The sequence below is a fragment of the Branchiostoma belcheri genome, unplaced genomic scaffold (genome assembly GCF_001625305.1).
Source record: "Branchiostoma belcheri isolate BF01 breed outbred unplaced genomic scaffold, Haploidv18h27 scaffold266, whole genome shotgun sequence".
Classification (NCBI taxonomy): Eukaryota; Metazoa; Chordata; class Leptocardii; order Amphioxiformes; family Branchiostomatidae; genus Branchiostoma; species Branchiostoma belcheri.
The window spans coordinates 93542-111796 of NW_017803872.1; the positions used below are offsets into that span (position 1 = coordinate 93542).

The 18255-nt window shown below is 42.1% G+C and overlaps 1 protein-coding gene across 1 annotated transcript; it reads left to right on the forward strand.

The window, feature by feature from the left end:
• Positions 1-1025: 1025 nt before the first annotated feature.
• Positions 1026-17510, forward strand: LOC109472092 (transient receptor potential-gamma protein-like). The gene is made up of 14 exons (XM_019771663.1): positions 1026-1957; positions 3004-3151; positions 4156-4326; positions 5847-5978; positions 7015-7155; positions 8352-8561; positions 9342-9538; positions 10265-10428; positions 11984-12123; positions 13094-13276; positions 13845-14062; positions 14712-14931; positions 16739-16837; positions 17310-17510. The coding sequence occupies exons 1-14, from the start codon at positions 1026-1028 to the stop codon at positions 17508-17510; spliced, it is 3156 nt and encodes a 1051-aa protein (XP_019627222.1).
• The last annotated feature ends 745 nt before the right edge of the window (positions 17511-18255 follow it).

Consider the following 18255-nt stretch of genomic DNA (forward strand, 5'->3'; position numbering starts at 1 on the left):
ATAGTACAATGTATGCAGCCACCACAATATATCTCCAACAATAACTGTAAAGTTAGAACAAACAAATAATGGATGTCATAGCATCTAAATATCAACCCATTGCCCCTTAGCACTTGTTGATGACGTTTTTAATTATTATTGACATGTCACTGTGTCAGAGTGCACTGTTCTTCAGCACAATTTTATACACATTAATGCAATGATTCAGAAAAAGTATTATGTAGCATTATTACGTCGAGGTTATGTATAGTATTACGTCGAAGATATTTTTTTTAGTTTTGCATTACCATTGCACGTAACCGATTGGTATACATGTATATGCCAGAGTGCATTATAAATGACGCAAAAATATTAAATATAATTTGTAATGTTTTGATGCTATACAACAGACAAAGAAGTCACAATTTTTATGTCCTTATACGTAGAGGGCAATGCCTTCGTGTATACACGTTTCTCACAAAGTCCTGGGTGGGGTCATCTTTTCATTGAGTCATAATTAAGTCTCTTTGAATATCCATTTCTAAACCGCTAGACACCAACAATGGATGAGGTACGCCACTCCCAGTGAAGGTTTGTAAACTCTTGAATATTTTATGAGTGCCATGATACGAAGGTAGCAGACCGTAGCCGTTTGACGTACCATCACGGCTCAGTTTTCTGGTGGCCACGGTTACATTCATGCCCTCTGAATGTAGACTAATACAATATCTGATACTAGTATAGGTATTGAAAGTCAAGGTACCAGTGTGTTTACGGAAGGGACCCTAGCCTGGTATCCAGACCGTCGTGAGCTCAGCGCTATCTCTTCGGCGCTGGGAGCGTCACCGGCCGCTAAACTGGGCCCCAGTTACCGGTCACCGGATCGACGCAATAGAAAAATCGGCGTGATAGAAGAAGCCAGCGGATAAAGAGAAACCAGTTGGAGATATATCCGTGGATATAGATCGCCTGTGCTTAGTAAAGGCAGGGGTAGGAAAATCACCCCCAAGCCGTCCCTAAGGTTTGGTACCCAGGCTGAAAGGACCATGGATTGGGACGATGGCTTCCGCGGGAGCCACGTCAGGCGCCCGGTCCGACCACCTCGTGCTGCCGACCAGGACTCGCTGGGCCGCGGGTCTGTAACGTCCAGCTCTCTCCGCTTCGGGCCGAAAGAAGGCTTCGTCTGGAGTCCGGGGAACGACGATATGGAGTCGATATACGGGGATGCTCGGGATTCCGCGCCGCAGAACCCGCAAGGCTGGCCCGGTAGGCACCCACCGTCAATTCAAGGGCCGCCTCCTGTCCCCAGCACCGCGCCGTACCAGGCTCCTGCGCCCACCCAAAGCCAACCAATCCCGCAACCGGACGACTTACCACCAGTGGATTATGAGTCCGTTGATGAGACCAACGCGGACCCCAAGCCTCCTCGGTACGAGAGGCCACTTCGACCGAAAACAGCATTAGGGCATAAGCCATCAAGGGGCACACCCAAGAAGAAGGCCCCGGAGAGCATCGCGTCTACCAAGGACGACGACATTGACAACCGGTCCATCGACTCCACGTTCAGCGACATCCCCGATACTGCGAACAACAAACGGGCGAAGATCCTACAGAACCTGGGCGTCCCCGTGAGAGTGGTGAACGAAGAAAACCTACCCGATCTGCATCGTCAGGGTGACTCCGACGACGAAAAGGACAACAAACAAGGAGAGAAAAAAGGTGACAAGAAGACAGAAGAAGACGACAAGAAGTCAGAGAAAGAGGAAGACGACAAGAATGATGATGACACAGATGCACCTTTGGATCGTCAACAGTTCCTCCCGTTAGTTCAAACCGGTGGCGCCGGGCCGCCAACAGGTGCCCCTTCGGGAACGTACGCTGCCCTGCCCGAGGCAAGCCCGAACAACATGCCGCTGGACAACCTGCCGCAGCCTGACTACGCAGACCCGACTGAGATCATGTTAAAACCGTACACCAGGTAGGAACTTCCGTTACTGATATTCACAATCTTCCAGAGAATATCTTATTACATTTATTTTTAAGAGGTTCTAATTTTCATGAAAATATGTTGTTGAGTGTGCCGTCACCATGCCTTTGTCACAATGCCGTCACAATGCCTTTAGTTTATTGCAAATACATGCCCGAGGACTAATTGCAAATACGAACAACATGTATAAGAGATACAATGATAAGAGAGACAATGTAGTGTGCAAAGTTATACTACATTCTACAACATACGATGTACTAGTTTTGTTGTGTTTGACATCGTCTCTTGAGGCAATGGAAGACAAATTTACCTACTTCGTCTATGATATTTGGGTTCTTTGATTTCAGAAGTAAAATATTGTTTTGACTTGGCGGTGAATAGTAAGGGAAAGTAAGGGTGTATTTTGAACACGGTGCTGAATAATTAGTTTCTGATATGATTCTAAAACTAGAGTTCCACGATCCCATACCTTCGCCAAATGATATTACTCTTGGGCCTTGACGAATGTTGACGAATTTTAAATGATTTTCTTAAATCATGAAAACAAGATCTGAAGGTCCCCATTTGCATGAATTATATCAGTTGATCATGTTATTCACCTAATGAAAGTCTTGTCTAATGAAAAATTGCTAATCTAGAATTTCTTCATAAATTATGCAAATGAGTTATCGTGTTCACACACACAAACACACACACACACACGAACGCCTCTTGGCGAAGGTAACGAACAATTAGAAAGGTAACATTTGCAAAGCAAATGCATAATGTTTACCTTCGCTTGTGGTCTTATCTTAGACTGTTAATTCTCACTCAAACACATTCATATATATATATGGTCAGACAGGATCTAGGAATCTAAATCCATCCTGCTATAAAATTGCAACACGGTGTAACCCAACACCAGTTACCATCGTCACAGCCGTCTAGTTCAGGTCATTGACCTTTGGTGTTTGGAGAGGACGAAACAGAGCAAAAACAATATATTTTCCTTCATAATTAAAGATGGAATGATTGATAATAAAAACACCGTCCACCAGCCTCCCGGACAATGTCCAGGATACGGACATCAAGGACCCGAAGGGACAGTTCCTGTTCGCCGTGCAGAACGGAGACGTGGAGAAGACCCGGGCCCTGTTGGAGCGTAACGCCGTCAGGCACGAGTTCGACATCAACACCAGCGACGATGTAAGTTCCAACAAACGTTTGCATCTTTTTTTTATTTATTTAGGCCACATCAATTTAATTAGTTGGTTCTCGTATTCGCTCACTTTTTTTCTGATTTCAGGAAGTTCAGGTTCTGAATCAAGTAAAAAATGCTCATATTTTGGCCCCGACAGTTAAGGAAAGACCTTGTCTTCCTAGTTGTTACAATTTTTTCCATTTTACATTTGCTTCTACAGTGCTATATTGTGACAATAACACACTTGTACTGAATCTAACGTGGGGTCGTGTGGCGTAGTGGTAGCGTGTTCGGCCCAGGCCCAAGATGTCCCGGGTTCGGATCCTGCCCGGTGTCACCGATCTTGTGTGTGACTGTGTGGGACTGAATAAAAAGATCCCAGTCAAATAAATGCTGCTAAACCACAGGAATACAAAGCTGGCATCGTCAATTTGCGGTATTGCATACTTTAGATACGACAAGTCGGCACATGCTGGCCCTTTGCGGCATCTATGAGTCTTCACTGTACTGAGTTCTTGGGTTCCATGGAACCTCGGTAGCCTGGGTACCATCCTCCGTAGGTACTCCGCTAGCTACCATGGACTACGGAGGATGACACCCAGACCAGAGCCTCGGACGAGGTCCTCTTTTCAGATCAGTCGAAAATTAATGCGCGTGCGGATGTCATTCATAATATCAACATTTAAAGATAGAAAAAAATCCTGACGTACGTTTTTTGCTATCACTATTGTGCGCCTCTCTACAAAATATGGTCAATGAAAACCAAAGCACTGGCCAGGAAAATTGATTTTTCTAAAAAGGGGGCGTGGCTCATAACTCCAGATTACGTCATCGTGACGTCATAAAAATTTGCATAAATTATTGTCTTGCAATAAGGTACTTATATGAAAAAATTCAATGACCAAAAGTAATTCTAACTAGTATTTCTAAGATGTCCCCAAAGTCCTCAGGCACCATTATACACTACCTTAAGCCAGAGTGGCCTAACGTTGTCTGTTTTTCTTTGCAGGTGGGTCGCACGGCGATAGAGCTTGCGGTGTGTAACCAGCACGAAGATGTGGTAGAACTACTGTTGTACTTCAACGTCAACCTGGGCAACTCGCTTCTGTTCGCAGTGGACCGCAGCAACTGTCGTCTGGTGGAGAGACTCATCCGCTACACCAAGAGCACCAGCAACACTGTAAGTGTTCTCAGAGGCTCTACGTTGTTACCCCCTATGTACAACTTCAAAACTATGCAACTCACTCAGACTTACATTGGATATATCAAGGGCTTCTAGCTCTACTTGAGTCAATTAGATATAGAAGTCCAAATACTACATGTGTTAATGGGCCTAAATTCTCCTTCTAGCTCTGATTGGCGGATGTATTTCCAATAAATATTCTAGTCATTTATCTACATATACTGAGTTGGAGCCACACTATCCCAGTGTACATTAGATCATGGAGCAAAAAATTCACCAAATTCTGACAGAAAATGGTTACTAGAACTTAGAAGGGTCCTTGGCTGATATTTAGGGTACCGCCCAGAAAATAAAGGACTCATCTTGGCGCTTGTTTCTGCAGTTTTAAATGCACAAAATATGAAATGCTGATTCAAATGTGCTAATGTGAAGCAGTATGTGTCAATATCACAAAGATTGCTTTATTCAGAATATTTCCAGTTTTGCTGCCCTGATGCTGCATTGGATGCCTTTAAAGGGGCATTATGTAAGATTTTTGTACCCAAACCTCTGCTTGGAGAGCAAAAACTCAATTCCACCTGTCTGAACTATGACATAAGATCAGGGACCCTATGGAAATTATTTTCTCATTAGGCAGAATGTAACCTTTTGTTACAATGACATTATTTATTCATGAGGGGTTTAGTCATGTGTCATTGACGTGTCAAACTGACGTGATGTGCCCAAAACGTATTTTATACACAATGTATGGATACATAATTTCGTTGCTAAAATATCATTAGGATAGAATATGCCAATGTGGCAAACGGCAAAAAGTAAAGTTTGCTTACACTAAAACACACGAGGAAGTTATGAAATAAAGACTAAGCTTCAACTTCCAACACTTAGACTACAGAATTGGGACTTACCCCAAATTTTCGGTTGACTCCATCAACCTTGTTCACGGAATGGACCCGTCTACTCTTGGAACGTGACTTCAGAGACACATGACCGTAGTAGCCGGATATACGTGCCAGATAACTTGTGTCTCTCCCCGTCCGCCCGTATGAAGAAAAAAGAAATTTTGTTGCCCTCTGACAGTGGTCAAATCATGCCGAAAATGGGCAAAAATGTCTGTTGTCGTGCCGGAACGTGGATGACAGATAGATATGAAGATAGGAGACAAAAGACAATTTATTGTTTTGTCTTTTACTTAGATGCAGTGATGTATTTCATTCCTTTTAGATGTGATGCTGGATGTGTATATGTGATGTTTCCACTGAATCAAAACCATTCGTACAATGATTAAAAACTTATTTTTTAATGTTGCTTTAGTGAGAAATGGATGCTGTAATTATAGTTTTCAGTAAACGTAGCACAATGTAGGAATCATTTCTTGTTTAACAAAGTTTATGATGTCGAAATGTTTTTTCTGGGCCCGCCTTGTTATTTTTTTCTGGGCCTGCCTTGGAGGATGTCATCCATTAAATTTACTTGCTGCGGAATTATGTGTATTTACACCTTTTGTTCTCGAGCAGGGACCTCCGATGTCCCCCAAAGACAGCACATTCCCGCCGGAAGTGACGCCGCTCGTGCTGGCAGCACAGCGGAATGACTACAAGGTCATGCGGCTCCTGCTGTTCCATCACTACACCATCACCCCTCCTCCGGTAAGTCCAGCTCGATATTTTCTATTTATTATTAATTCATTATTAATCTATTACTAATCTATTAGTAATTTATAATTAATGTATTTTTAATTCAAATAATTAGAATAGATATCACGAAACTGTATATATAGCCTTTACAACTCTACTGTCATGGAAGGTAGCCTCTGTCCTTGGTGCTGAATTCGGTGTGTTATAGCCGGTAGCCTTCACTGTGTGTGTAGTATATGGGAGTAAATAATACATCAATTCATGATAACCACGACGCTAAATTCCGTCTTGTATACGTTCGTTGCCACATCAAACGGTTTACGTACCTTGATTTTTGGCAATTTCAAACGCTTCAAATGTGAAACAATGACAAACATGTGCTCAGGAACGGCAGTATATGTCAATATTGGACAGATTTCCTCATCCAGAATATCCAGAATATTGTTTTTCCACCCTGAAATTTCATTGGATGCCTTAAAACCCTATATAGGCTCTGATTGGTCAGAGAGTGCTGATCCAGACGAGCACGAGGCTGATCAGATTTCCTCATCCATATTTTTCCGCCCTATAATTTCATTGGATGCCTTTAACTCTATCATGGCGCTGATTGGTCAGAGAGTGCTGATCCAGACAAGCACGAGGCTGATCAGATTTCCTCATCCATATTTTTCCGCCCTATAATTTCATTGGATGCCTTTAACTCTATCATGGCGCTGATTGGCCAGAGAGTGCTGATCCAGACAAGCACGAGGCTGATCAAATTTCCTCATTCATATTTTTTCCGCCCTGAAATTGCATTTGATGCCTTTAATCCTATTTAGGCTCTGATTGGCCAGTGAGTCCTGATCCAGACGAGCACGAGGCTGTTCAGATTTCCTCATCCATATTATTTTCCACCCTGAAATTTCATTGGATGCCTTTAACTCTATCAAGGCGCTGATTGGTCAGAGAGGAGTCATGATCCAGACAAGCACGAGGCAGATCAGATTTCCTCATATTTTTTGTTTGGTGTCCTGAAATTTCATTGGATGCTTTTAACCCTATCTAGGCCCTGATTGGTCAGAGAGTGCTGATCCAGACGAGCACGAGGCTGAACATCCTCCGTGCCCTGTGCAGTCCGTACTACATCAGTCTCACCAGCGCCGACCCCTTCCAGACAGCCTTCGGGCTTACCGGGGAACTGAACGAGGTAAGTAACCGTGCTATGATCTGGTGCTTCCCATGGTGGATAGAAAGGAAAAGAAAGGAAAGGAAAGGTCTCCCGTGCCCTTATGCAGAGCGTAGTGTGGTGCCCATATCCATTTCTGTAGCCCTTGGGCGACACACAGTTGTGCAATGCAATGCACTACAGCAGGGGGCTAGTCCGCTGGTAGTGCTGTGTGTTTGACCTTCCCACACTCATTCTCATATGTGCCGAGTACTAAGCAGAGAAAGAAGTGTGTACCATTTTTAAAGTCTTTGGTATGACCCGGCCGGGGTTTGAACTCAAGACCTCCCGGTTACAAAGCGAGCACTCTACCAATTGAGCTATTGCACCGGTGCAAGGTGGATAGCAATCCAAACAAATTTTCGCTGTCATTTGTAGCCACCCCTGTTTGTTATTATCGGTAGCCTTCACTGTGTTTAGTATGTGAGAGTAAAAAAATATCAAATCAGGGTTACCACGAAAATCGTATTTACAATAGATATTAAGAAACTACAGCCTCAGAACTCAACTGTCATGGCGCGTAGCCTATGTCCTTGGTGCTGAATTCGGTATGTTATTGTCGGTAACCTTCTCTGTGTGTGTAGTATATGAGAATAAGATAAAAACATCAAATCAGGAATACCATGACGCTAAATTCCGTATTGTATACGGCCAGTGCCATTTGAAAAGATTTAACAACCAAAAACTGTAGATCATTTTAGAGAAAAACAGAAAAGTGAGATGTTGTAATCTTCGTTACCAGTTTCCGTACATTTCAATGATATGAATCTTTATTGCATGTCCTTGCCCATGTGTACTAAATGCACAAATATGACCAAATGTGGTCGAGAGGATAAAAAATATGAGTATTGTACTGGAACGCTATATTCTAATGCTAAGTGCTAGGAGACTATTTATTACAACAATACTATATACTACCTACCATCTACTGTTAGTTGCCCTTCTTCTCTCTTTTTAAAACATCTGGAAACATAATTATATAGCTTGTCTACTGTACATTCGTTCTTGCATGACATCAAGTGTTTAAACGTGTCCTGCTTTGACATTTTCTTACATATCTTGTCTAATTGTAAAGTATCGATCGAATAGCTCTTGGCGTTCATCTTCATATAATGTACAGTCAAGTAGAAATTGTATCTCGTTATGGTACAATGAGAACGGCCTTCTGCCTGTCCCAGATGATGCAGCTGGACCCCCAGCACGCGCACGAGTACCGTGCCCTGGCGGACCAGTGCGGGGACTTCGCGGCAGACCTGCTGGGGCAGGTGCAGGACGTGGACGAGCTGGTGACGGTGATGAGCGGAGAGGACTGGAGTAAGGACCGGGAGGGCGCCAAGGGGCTGTGTATGCAGACCATGCAGCTGGCCGCCTCCAATAACCAGATACGGGTGGGTGTGGTTTGGGCTTGAATGAGCTATCATTTTTTACTTATTCTATGCTGTGTTCATTTGATTATATGAAGGACATCCACGCGCATGAACTTTCTACTCTCCAAGCAGAACTTTTTAGGTTCTGTTTACCGGGCTTTGTTTTCTGCACTGGTATCTTTTTGTTGGCGTAAAAAAAGATACAAGTGCAAAAAAGAAAGCCTGATAAAAGTAAAAAAAACACGCTCAAACCCAAACCTCTGCTTAAAGAGTATGAATTTTCGTCCGTTTCCAAACAAATTGCACAAAAGTAGCTGCAAAAGGAGCAAATACATGCTTAATTCGCAAAGAAAATATTGGAAAAATGATACTAATGTCGTAGAATACCAAAATCAAAAGAAGAAAATGTGAAGACATGAAAATGAGGAATCTTTTTTTTTCGTCATACTCTGTGTGTTTAGTCATTTGTTCAACCTTCATGACCATGCACGTCCATTTTATAATGAAGGCAAGTTTTCTTCCCAAACTTTTTTATCCGCACGCTTGAATCAGTTTTGGGGTTCCCCTAGGATGTCATCCATGTAATAACATCAACCAAATACCAAAATCTCGAAGTAGATTTAACGCCTGTGTTTGTCCCTGACAGTTTGTGAACAAGGACGTGTCCCAGGGCCTGCTGTCGTCCATATTGCTTCAACTACATTTAGAAGAATTGATGACCAGAAAATTGCCTTTAAATATCCAATTTTGTCGCTCTGAAATGACATTGCATGCCTTTAACGCCTGTCTTGTCCCCGACAGTTTGTGAACAAGGACGTGTCTCAGGGCCTGCTGCTTTCGATGTGGGCGGAGAAGGTGAAGTGGTGGAACCGGGCGCCGATCCTTGTGCAGCTGCTGTTCGGGCTGCTGGTGTCCGCCGTCTGCCCGCTCCTCATCATCGTCTACCGCATGGAGGCCAAGTCTTACGTCGGAGAGTTCATCGCAACTCCCGTTACCAGGTGGGGCCTAATTAAATCGATACAAAACCAAGGTAACTTAGAGATAATGCACCTCCTACTAAACAAAAAAGGTCTACCCGTGCTCCATGCAGAGCATAGGGTTTTGGTGCCCATGTCCATTTCCGTAGCCCTTGGGCGACACACAGTTGTGCAGGGCACTACAGCAGGGGGCTAGTCCGCTGGTAGTGCTGTGTGTTTGACCTTCCCACACTCTTTCTCATATGTGCTGAGTGCTAAGCAGAGAAAGAAGTGTGTACCATTTTTTAAAGTCTTTGGTATGACCCCGCTGGGGTTTGAACTCACGACCTCCCGGTTACAAAGCGAGCACTCTACCAATTGAACTATTGCACCGGTACTAAACAAACAAGTTTGTAAAATAATGATATAGAAAAAATATGCTAGTATTGCGTCCTGGCACCAAAGATCGTAATTACAATAGGTAGCACGAAACAACAGCCTCAGAACTCAACTGTCATGGCGAGTAGCCTCTGTCCTTGGTGCTGAATTTAGTTTGTTATTGCCAGTAGCCTTCACTGTCAAGTCAAACTTATATGGCACGCCAAATAATTCAGAATGTTGATTCATCCATAGTCTTGTAGGCAGGTCAATTCTTTTGTAGCCAGGTTTCTGTATCATCAACTGTATCATAGTTCTAGATCTCAGCAAAGTCGCTGTACTTTTGATGTGTCAATAACGTTCTACAATATATCCTACATCTCTTTTTAGGTACATCTGTGAGATCGGATTGAGACTGTGGTTTATAGTTCTCCTCATGTTGGCCACCTTCCGTGTGGACAGCAGTGAAGCCACGCTGTTGGACACTCTCAACCGACAGTCGCGAGCTTCACCCCCCTCTATTGCAGAATGGATCCTTCTTGTTTGGATCGCAGGTAAGTTGTGTGTACGATTACAGTGGTAATAGATGTACATTTTCTTGAAATGTTGACTAAGTTTGCTATTCTTAACGTCATGCTTCAATGTAGACAAGTTCCTTCCAAATCTATTGTCATTGCCTTTGTATCCGAAATCCATAACGATTACAAATAAAGGTTGAAAATAGAGTCAATTCCGCGTCACCGAGTGGGTTGTTATTGTCATTATTTAGAAATGTTTTGAATTCTTTGTAATTGTTTGTCTAAGAAATTTCATAATTTGGAAATAATTTGAACATCTTGTCAATATTCTAAATAATTCCCTGGTTTTCTAAAACGTTTGAAATATTCCTGATGTGGATTATGACATTTCAAATAGTTTCTGAATAATTCTAACAGCACTCTACCATTTTTTACCACTATTTCGAATTATTTCTAACATTTTGTAAATAGGTCAGTGGGATGGGAAGGAAGTAATTCACACATCCCTGTGAAGTACAGGGTAGACTGCCTGGGTGTCAGGCATTGATGCCTTACAACAAAAGAGCCACCAGTGTCCAGCAGTGAAATCTAAAAATATACAGAAGAATACAAAAGAGTAGGATTAGCACCTACTTTTATGGGGGCAATTACCCACATCTACCATTTGGTCATTTGTTTGAAATATTTCTAAATATTTCGAATAGTGAAAGAAACACATGGGGAGTTCAAATTTATTCTAAATAAAGAGATCTTTGTACAGTCACTTTCAAAATGTTTCAGAAATATATAAATGAATTCAAATATATTCAAATTCTCATTTTCAAATTTTTGAAAAATTTAGAACTTTTGTTACTGGGGTATTCTTTTCTTCTAAATGATTCAAACGTATTAGAAACATGGAGAAAAAACCCACTCGGTGACGCGGAATGGACTCTACAAAAAAAAACTTCGAACGTACAAAGTCTTAAAACATTTATATAACAAAGGAGGAATACTAAAATTTTAAGATTGCTAAGTTTATACAATTACCAAGAAGCAATAGGAAGTCGAAAGTACTAAATAATAGACGTTTATATTATACATACTATATACGTTATAACATGATCATGGTCCAGGGGGGAAAATGTACAATAAAGGTCTTCATTCATTCATTCATTCATTCGCGTGGTAACCTAAAGAAAGTCTCTTCGTTGTTCTTGTTCAACAACGACATTGCGTTTGTGGCTTCTAAGGATAGATTAAATAAAAAAAAACTCGTATAACTACGATTGATCACTCACTCACTCACTAGGTCGAGCTTCCCTCGGTTCCAATGACTGCTCTCCATCTCCTATCCTTCATTTCTACCATTAGGTTTTTCCTGTCGAGCTGGGTGTCGTCCATTCATTGGTTAATATAGTTTCTTGTTGGACGACCTCGACTTCTTTTTCCATGTGAGGGCTCCCATAGTAATAACTGGTGTATGATTTCATCCTCACTTCTGTAGCAGTGTCCGATGAACCTCAACCTTCGTTTTCTTATTGTTTCGCTCACTGATTCGCGATTGATAGATTGGCAAATTTGAACGTATCCTTGCCTTGTCGTTCGGCAGGTATGGTGATACAGATGTGCACGAACCTGTGGCGGTACGGCGCGCGGCGGCACCTGGCCAGCGTGTGGGGCGTGGTGGAGATGGTCCTGTTGTTCCTGCTCGTCACGATCGTGGGGCTGCGGGGCCTGTCGTACGGACGGGTGAGTGGAACTTTTTTTCATGAATTTCACACGTCGAATTCCCATAATGCCTAGTAAAGATCACGGATATGGATGGGATATGACGTAAGAAAGGGATATACGTGATGCGACCGTGCGAGTAGGAGAGTCTTCGGTTGAAGGTAGAACGATAGAAGGTACGTCATTTTCTCTAATTCCAACAAAAATGCAATTATGGCATGCGTTTTATGCTATATAACAATATAGTTGACCAGTTTGTCGATAGAACTTGTTGGAAATATTACATCGAGGAAGGGGGAGGGTGTGGTCATACTTCATATCCGTGACCTTTACCAGGCATTATGGGAAGTGTGAAATTCATCAATTCCCAGGATGCATAGCGCCATGGGCCCGGGTAAAAAATCCCAGGTTTCATAGCGCCTGGGGTCGGAATACTAGTACAACATACAGTTGACGTTAAACAGCTGGCTTTCTGTGTGTTTTAAGGTGTTGGGGCATTTTGTGTTCAAAATTAAGTGGCAGGCCGAATCCGACAAGGAACATAGTGTAAAATTCTTGTATTTTCTAATAAATATGTTACTTACTCTATACATGTATCAAGGAGCTTCAAACTGCCAGAAAATACAACTATTTCTAGAAATTATCAAAGCACTACATTGTCAGCTGGAAAAACTGTAACAGCTGGGAAGACAAGGATGGCCAAGGATTTCCTCAGCAGTTGGGACCAAAATATTAACATTTTGGAGTTGATTCAGAACCTAGCCTGACTGATCGCGCTCTTTGCGGCCGGCGCGGCCGCCCCGAAGTTGCCGCCCTCCAGTCTTGGGGTGGGGGTCATTAACCTCCGGCCGAGAGTGTAACACAGGCTAATTTAGAACCTTAATCCTTTTCCACCTATTTTTTGCAAATCAGAAAAAAACTGAAGTGGGCGAATCCGAGAACCTATTGGTTAAATAGTCTGAATGTTGATACATTATTTCTGCCCCTTCAGTACCAGTTCCTGGACTATAACGTGTTGCCTAGCTGGGAGCGGTTCCGGATTCACTGGGATCCGTTCAGCCCCGCTCTGGTGGCCGAGGCTCTTATGGGGCCCTGTATCATCTTGTCCGTCATCCGGATGATTCCGTTCGGTATTCTGAACCGCCATATTGGACCCTTCCTCATGGCTCTGAAGGTGCGTTTTTACTGTTGTTACCTCCATGAAAATGGAGGTATTGTTTTTGGTATGTCTGTGTGTGTGTCTGTGTGTCTGTATGTGTTTCTACTTGGCCCCAAAGCATTGGGTTAGGTTGTAATGGATATGGTTGGGTTCTGTCTGCCCCAAAGTGAGAAAGTCATTAATCACTTCTACATCTGGTAGCGTTCGCAGATGTTTTTCGTTACATGACCTCCTTGACAGCTGAAAGCTGGCGTTTTCCTTTGCGAAATGCATATGATACTGCAAATGGGTTACTTTGCATCCGCAGTTAAGACAGAGACAAATTGAGCCTTCTTTATGAGAGATTTTCGACCCCGTCCTAAAAAAACTTGTAAACACCATGGTTTTATGGTTTAATTTTCATTGGTTTAATAGACGTAATTCCAATCTTCGCGGCCATTTTGAAAACAGGTCTCGCGAGAGCACTACGCGAACGTACGTGATCTTGCACGAAAACGAGACTCTTCATGATACGGACCTTCAGTGCTCTATCCTACAGTCATTCGAATATCTTCTTCAATAAAAAGTTAACTTTATGTTTCAGGATTTGGTGAGGAACATCTTGATGTTGGCTCTACTCTACTTCTTGGTTCTTTTCTCCTTCGCCTGGGCCTTGTATTACCTGTACTGGTACTACACCACTGGGCACGAGATCACCTGCACCGAGGGCGCCGACTATCACGTGACCGTGAACGAGACTTACGTCAACAGCAGCTTCACCCTGGGGGCCGTGCCCTGCAATACACCTCATCCGTTCGGCACGTAGGTGGCGCTGTTAATGTTAAAAAGTCTACAAATATTTAAATGATGGTGTTGGTAGTTAGAGTCCATGTCCATGTCCATGTTCAAAGCTAAAACTTTTGTTCCAGCACAAAGAATTGTTCTCACTTTAATAGATCTTTCGACCAGTCACTGTGGTCTTCTTCAATAGACTGACCCAGTGAGACTTGTCACGTGGCTTCTCGAAAGTGTGGCGTGTACACTTTCTATTTTGTCCCGCGATGAAATTTGAACACATTTCGTTATGTCATTTTTGTATTACAACATTTAATCACAAGACAAGTTTTCAACTTATTTTCATGCCGCCACCGACATAGAATAAATCACATAAATAGAACAAGCAAAGGACAAATGAAAACTATAGAAAGGCACAACATGGGGGTTTCGAAAACACCTTATACTGAAAAGCACTGTATGGGGGTTTTGAGAATATTTTATGGGTATTGAGGACTACACGAAAACATTCCATTTGGTAAAGGTTGGTATAGAGACAGTCCATTTATACTTTGGTAATAATGACGGATATGGACTGGAATATGATGAATTTGCTCCCGCGAGTCTGCCTTTCTAGTTTTTAATCATATTCACCATGATGATACTAAATTTGTCGCTATGTATATTATGTTCCAAGCATGGAGAACTCCATGCGTGCCTTGTTCTTCTCTGGGTTCTTCATCATCGACGCCACGCCCCTTGACCTGACCTTGACCCGGAACGGCACGGTGATTGGCTACGGCTCCCTGATGACGTACGGCACGGGCGTGTCCATCTACTTCCTGTACATCGTGCTGCAGTGGATCCTGGCGCTCAGCGTCATCGGCGTGCTGGCGGGGTCCTTCCACAAACCCGAGGTGTTACTCACAACGTCATCTGTTTTACAGTTCTGTCACATAGAGTTTTAGTCTCTTTATTACATTTTGTGCCCTTCTTTAATTGAGTCGTTCACCTACTTTGAGAATAATCGGCGTGCTGGCGGGGTCCTTCCACAAACCCAAGGTGTTGCTCTCAACGTCATCTGTTTTCCTGTCACATTTCTTATAGAGTTTGTCTCTATAATATCACTTACAATGCATTGTTTTATTGAGCCATATACACACTTGTCCTTACAACCGAGCTGCTACCCACTACGTGATCTGCTACTGTCACATTTCTAGGCCATGTTCATTTGCATATATGGATCACATCCAGGAGCGCATGAATTTTCATTTGTTTCAAAAAAGACCATACTATACATTTTGTAAGACCATATAAATCATACAAAGCAGATGCAAAATTAGCAAATATATACCGTATTTTGCAACAACAAAAAAGAATGCCAATATCCATTCCAAAGGAAAGGAAGAAAATGTAAAGAAATGAAAATGAAGAGTCTATTATTCGCCATACCATACTCTGTGTGTTTAGTCATTTGTTCAACCTTCATGACCGCGAAGATTTCATAATGAAGGCAACTTTTTTGCCAAACTTAATTATTTGCACGCTCGCATCAGATAAATGATGCATTTTACTTCCTTTCAGAAAGAGGATTGGATTTTTGTCCGCTCCAAGTTCATGCTGCGGTATTTCGGTAAGCAGTGGAACCCGCCCGCCCCCTTCAACCTGGTGCCGACCCCCCGCGGACTGACCCGAGCCGTCACCGCCTTCCGCTGCTCCAAGTTCAGCCGTGTGCCCGTCACCAAGGTGAGGCTGAACTGTCCTGTCGAGCTAGTGACAGGACAGGTTGACTCTTTTTATGTTATTTTGAATGTAAATTGATTGATATGTGTAATTATTGAATATGTGTATAAAGTAAAGAGACTTTTTTACACAACCAAGTCTCTTATTCAGCCGACGTTTCAGTGTCTGTCACCTTCCTACGCATTCCATTGGTTGTGTAAAAAGAGTCTCTTTACTTGTCTTCTGATGAAACTATTCACGGATGTGTATTTGTTAGTTTTAAAGAATAAATGAAAGACCTTTTTTTGTGCATTTATGCTCCAACAAACTAGACAGGTCATGCACAGATTTAGTAGTATCTTACTATACGAGGTATACAGAGATATCTCACAATTTACAGTCAACAACATGACATTTCATTCATTTTACACTTTTCGTTACATTTTCCTTTTTTTTTCACAGATTCCACGGCTGAGGGACCATGAGGCACGATACAGGGTATGTTACTGTTATACGTTGTATTCTCGCCTTTTGCAATTACGACTGATTTAGTTTTATGGATGTCATGATTTTTGCCTGTTCTAAAAAAAAATCATTTCCATCGAGGCTCTGGCCAGGTTGCCATCCTCCGTAGTCTATGGTAGCTAGCGACAATATGGAGTCGGCGGTAACTACGGAGGACGGCACACAGGCTGCTGAAGCTCCACGGAACTGTACTTCTGTGGTGTAGCAGCATTTTTGACTGGATGTTTCATTGGCCCTCTTGAATTAGTTTTGGTGTCGCCAGAGTATGTCATCCATAATTTAAGTCAGTATGGCCTATTGCTGTCTTGGCTCATGTCATTTATTGCACAGTATACAGAACACATAAAGTGTACGGATATCCTCATAGAAAATATTTACATGAAATGTTCAGGTTTGATATTGTGTTTAAAATTTAGACATCCCCTCACGAGAAGCTCGAGCTTGTTTGATATTCGCTGTCTTTTATTTTTTCCTCAGTTGGTTGTCCAACGTCTGGTGAAACGTTACGTGGCGCGGACCGAACCATATGACGGGAACGTCGGGGGTGTCCTGTCCAAGCTCGATCAAGTCAACCGGGTAGGAAAAGTAGCTTTTTACTTTGAAATTCTATAACTTCAAATGCATCCAAGTCATTTTACGTAATAACATAGTAATGGTATGGAGCATTCCTATCCAATACTGATCTCTTCGAGTCAAAAATACAATGACGGAAAACGGTTGCTTGTTTTGTATAGTAGTCTGGTTCTAGCTATTTATGGGTGGTACCCAAAAATGAAGAGACGCCTCACGTCACTTGTTTTTTGGCAATATAATTTCAAACGCTTCAAGTTTGAAATGATGACGAAAATGTGCCAATAAAGCGCAGTTAACTTCAATATCAGATAGATTTCCTAATCCAGAATATTTTTCGTTTTGTTGCCCTGTTCAAAAAAGAAAATCATCAACACGATGTAGACATCTTTTACATTCATTCATGTCTTCCATACATGTTCTACTGAGTCAAATTGTTATAGAGCTGTGGTATTTGAATGTTTTGTTTCTTTTCCAGTCAACGCGAAGGACTGAGGCTGCGCTGCTGAGAGGATATTTGGGTGGTAACAGACCCGTAGCGATCAACAACAACAACAACAATAATTACCACAACAACAACCGCCAAAGCAGTGGGGTCATCAACAATGGGAATAACGACATACCAGAGGAGGATTATGATCACTTGCTTCGGCGAAATGGTGACTCTACCGCCATGTAAAGTCTAATATTCTCTCTTTCTCTGCTCTGCTCTGTGTGTGTCTCTCTTTTCTGCCTCTCAATCTCTCTCTTTCTCTCTCAATATCTCTGTTGATCTCTCCATCGACTTAGACTACTCTCTCCATCTATCTATCTCTGTGTTTGTGTGTGTGTGTGTGTGTGTGTGTGTGTGTGTGTGTGTGTGTGTGTGTGTGTGTGTGTGTGTGTATGTGTGTGTATGTGAGTGAGTGTTTCAAAATCTTGTCTATCAAAAGTCTCAGTGACGTCGACAGTGGAAAACGAACGACTTTACTGCATTTTTTTTCAAAGTTGCATGTAAAAATTACTACGAAGAGCAAGCAAGTTTTAGCAGCAAGAGTTAAGCAGCCAATTTATGAATGCATGCACTTATATCTGCCTTTATCTGTATATTTACCACTAGCAAAATAAGTATAATGTGGTGTTTTATTATTTACTTATATGATACAACAAGTAAGACAATATCGTCTCTTTAGTGTGGAATAAGTCTCGCGGAAGAATACAAATATGTGTCCGCTTCAAAATATTATCTAGCAATGACAAATCTTTCTTTGATAGCCTAATGTAAAAGTCGTGCATATATTAAGCTACTTGTGGAAACACTGGAAATATATCTACTACTTTTGAATAAAGACAGAACTCTCTATATTTATAGTCCTTTATATATATATAGTGCTTAAATGTGACGAAAACTGTATTAGGTTAAGTGATCTGAGTGTATATTATTG

Coding starts and splice junctions, on each gene's coding strand:
- LOC109472092 (XM_019771663.1), top strand. CDS start 1,026: ATGGATTGGGACGATGGCTTCCGCGGGAGCCACGTCAGGCGCCCGGTC. Junction 8,562..9,341: donor CCTCCAATAACCAGATACGG/GTGGGTGTGGTT, acceptor TGTCCCCGACAG/TTTGTGAACAAGGACGTGTC. Junction 16,838..17,309: donor AGCTCGATCAAGTCAACCGG/GTAGGAAAAGTA, acceptor TTTCTTTTCCAG/TCAACGCGAAGGACTGAGGC.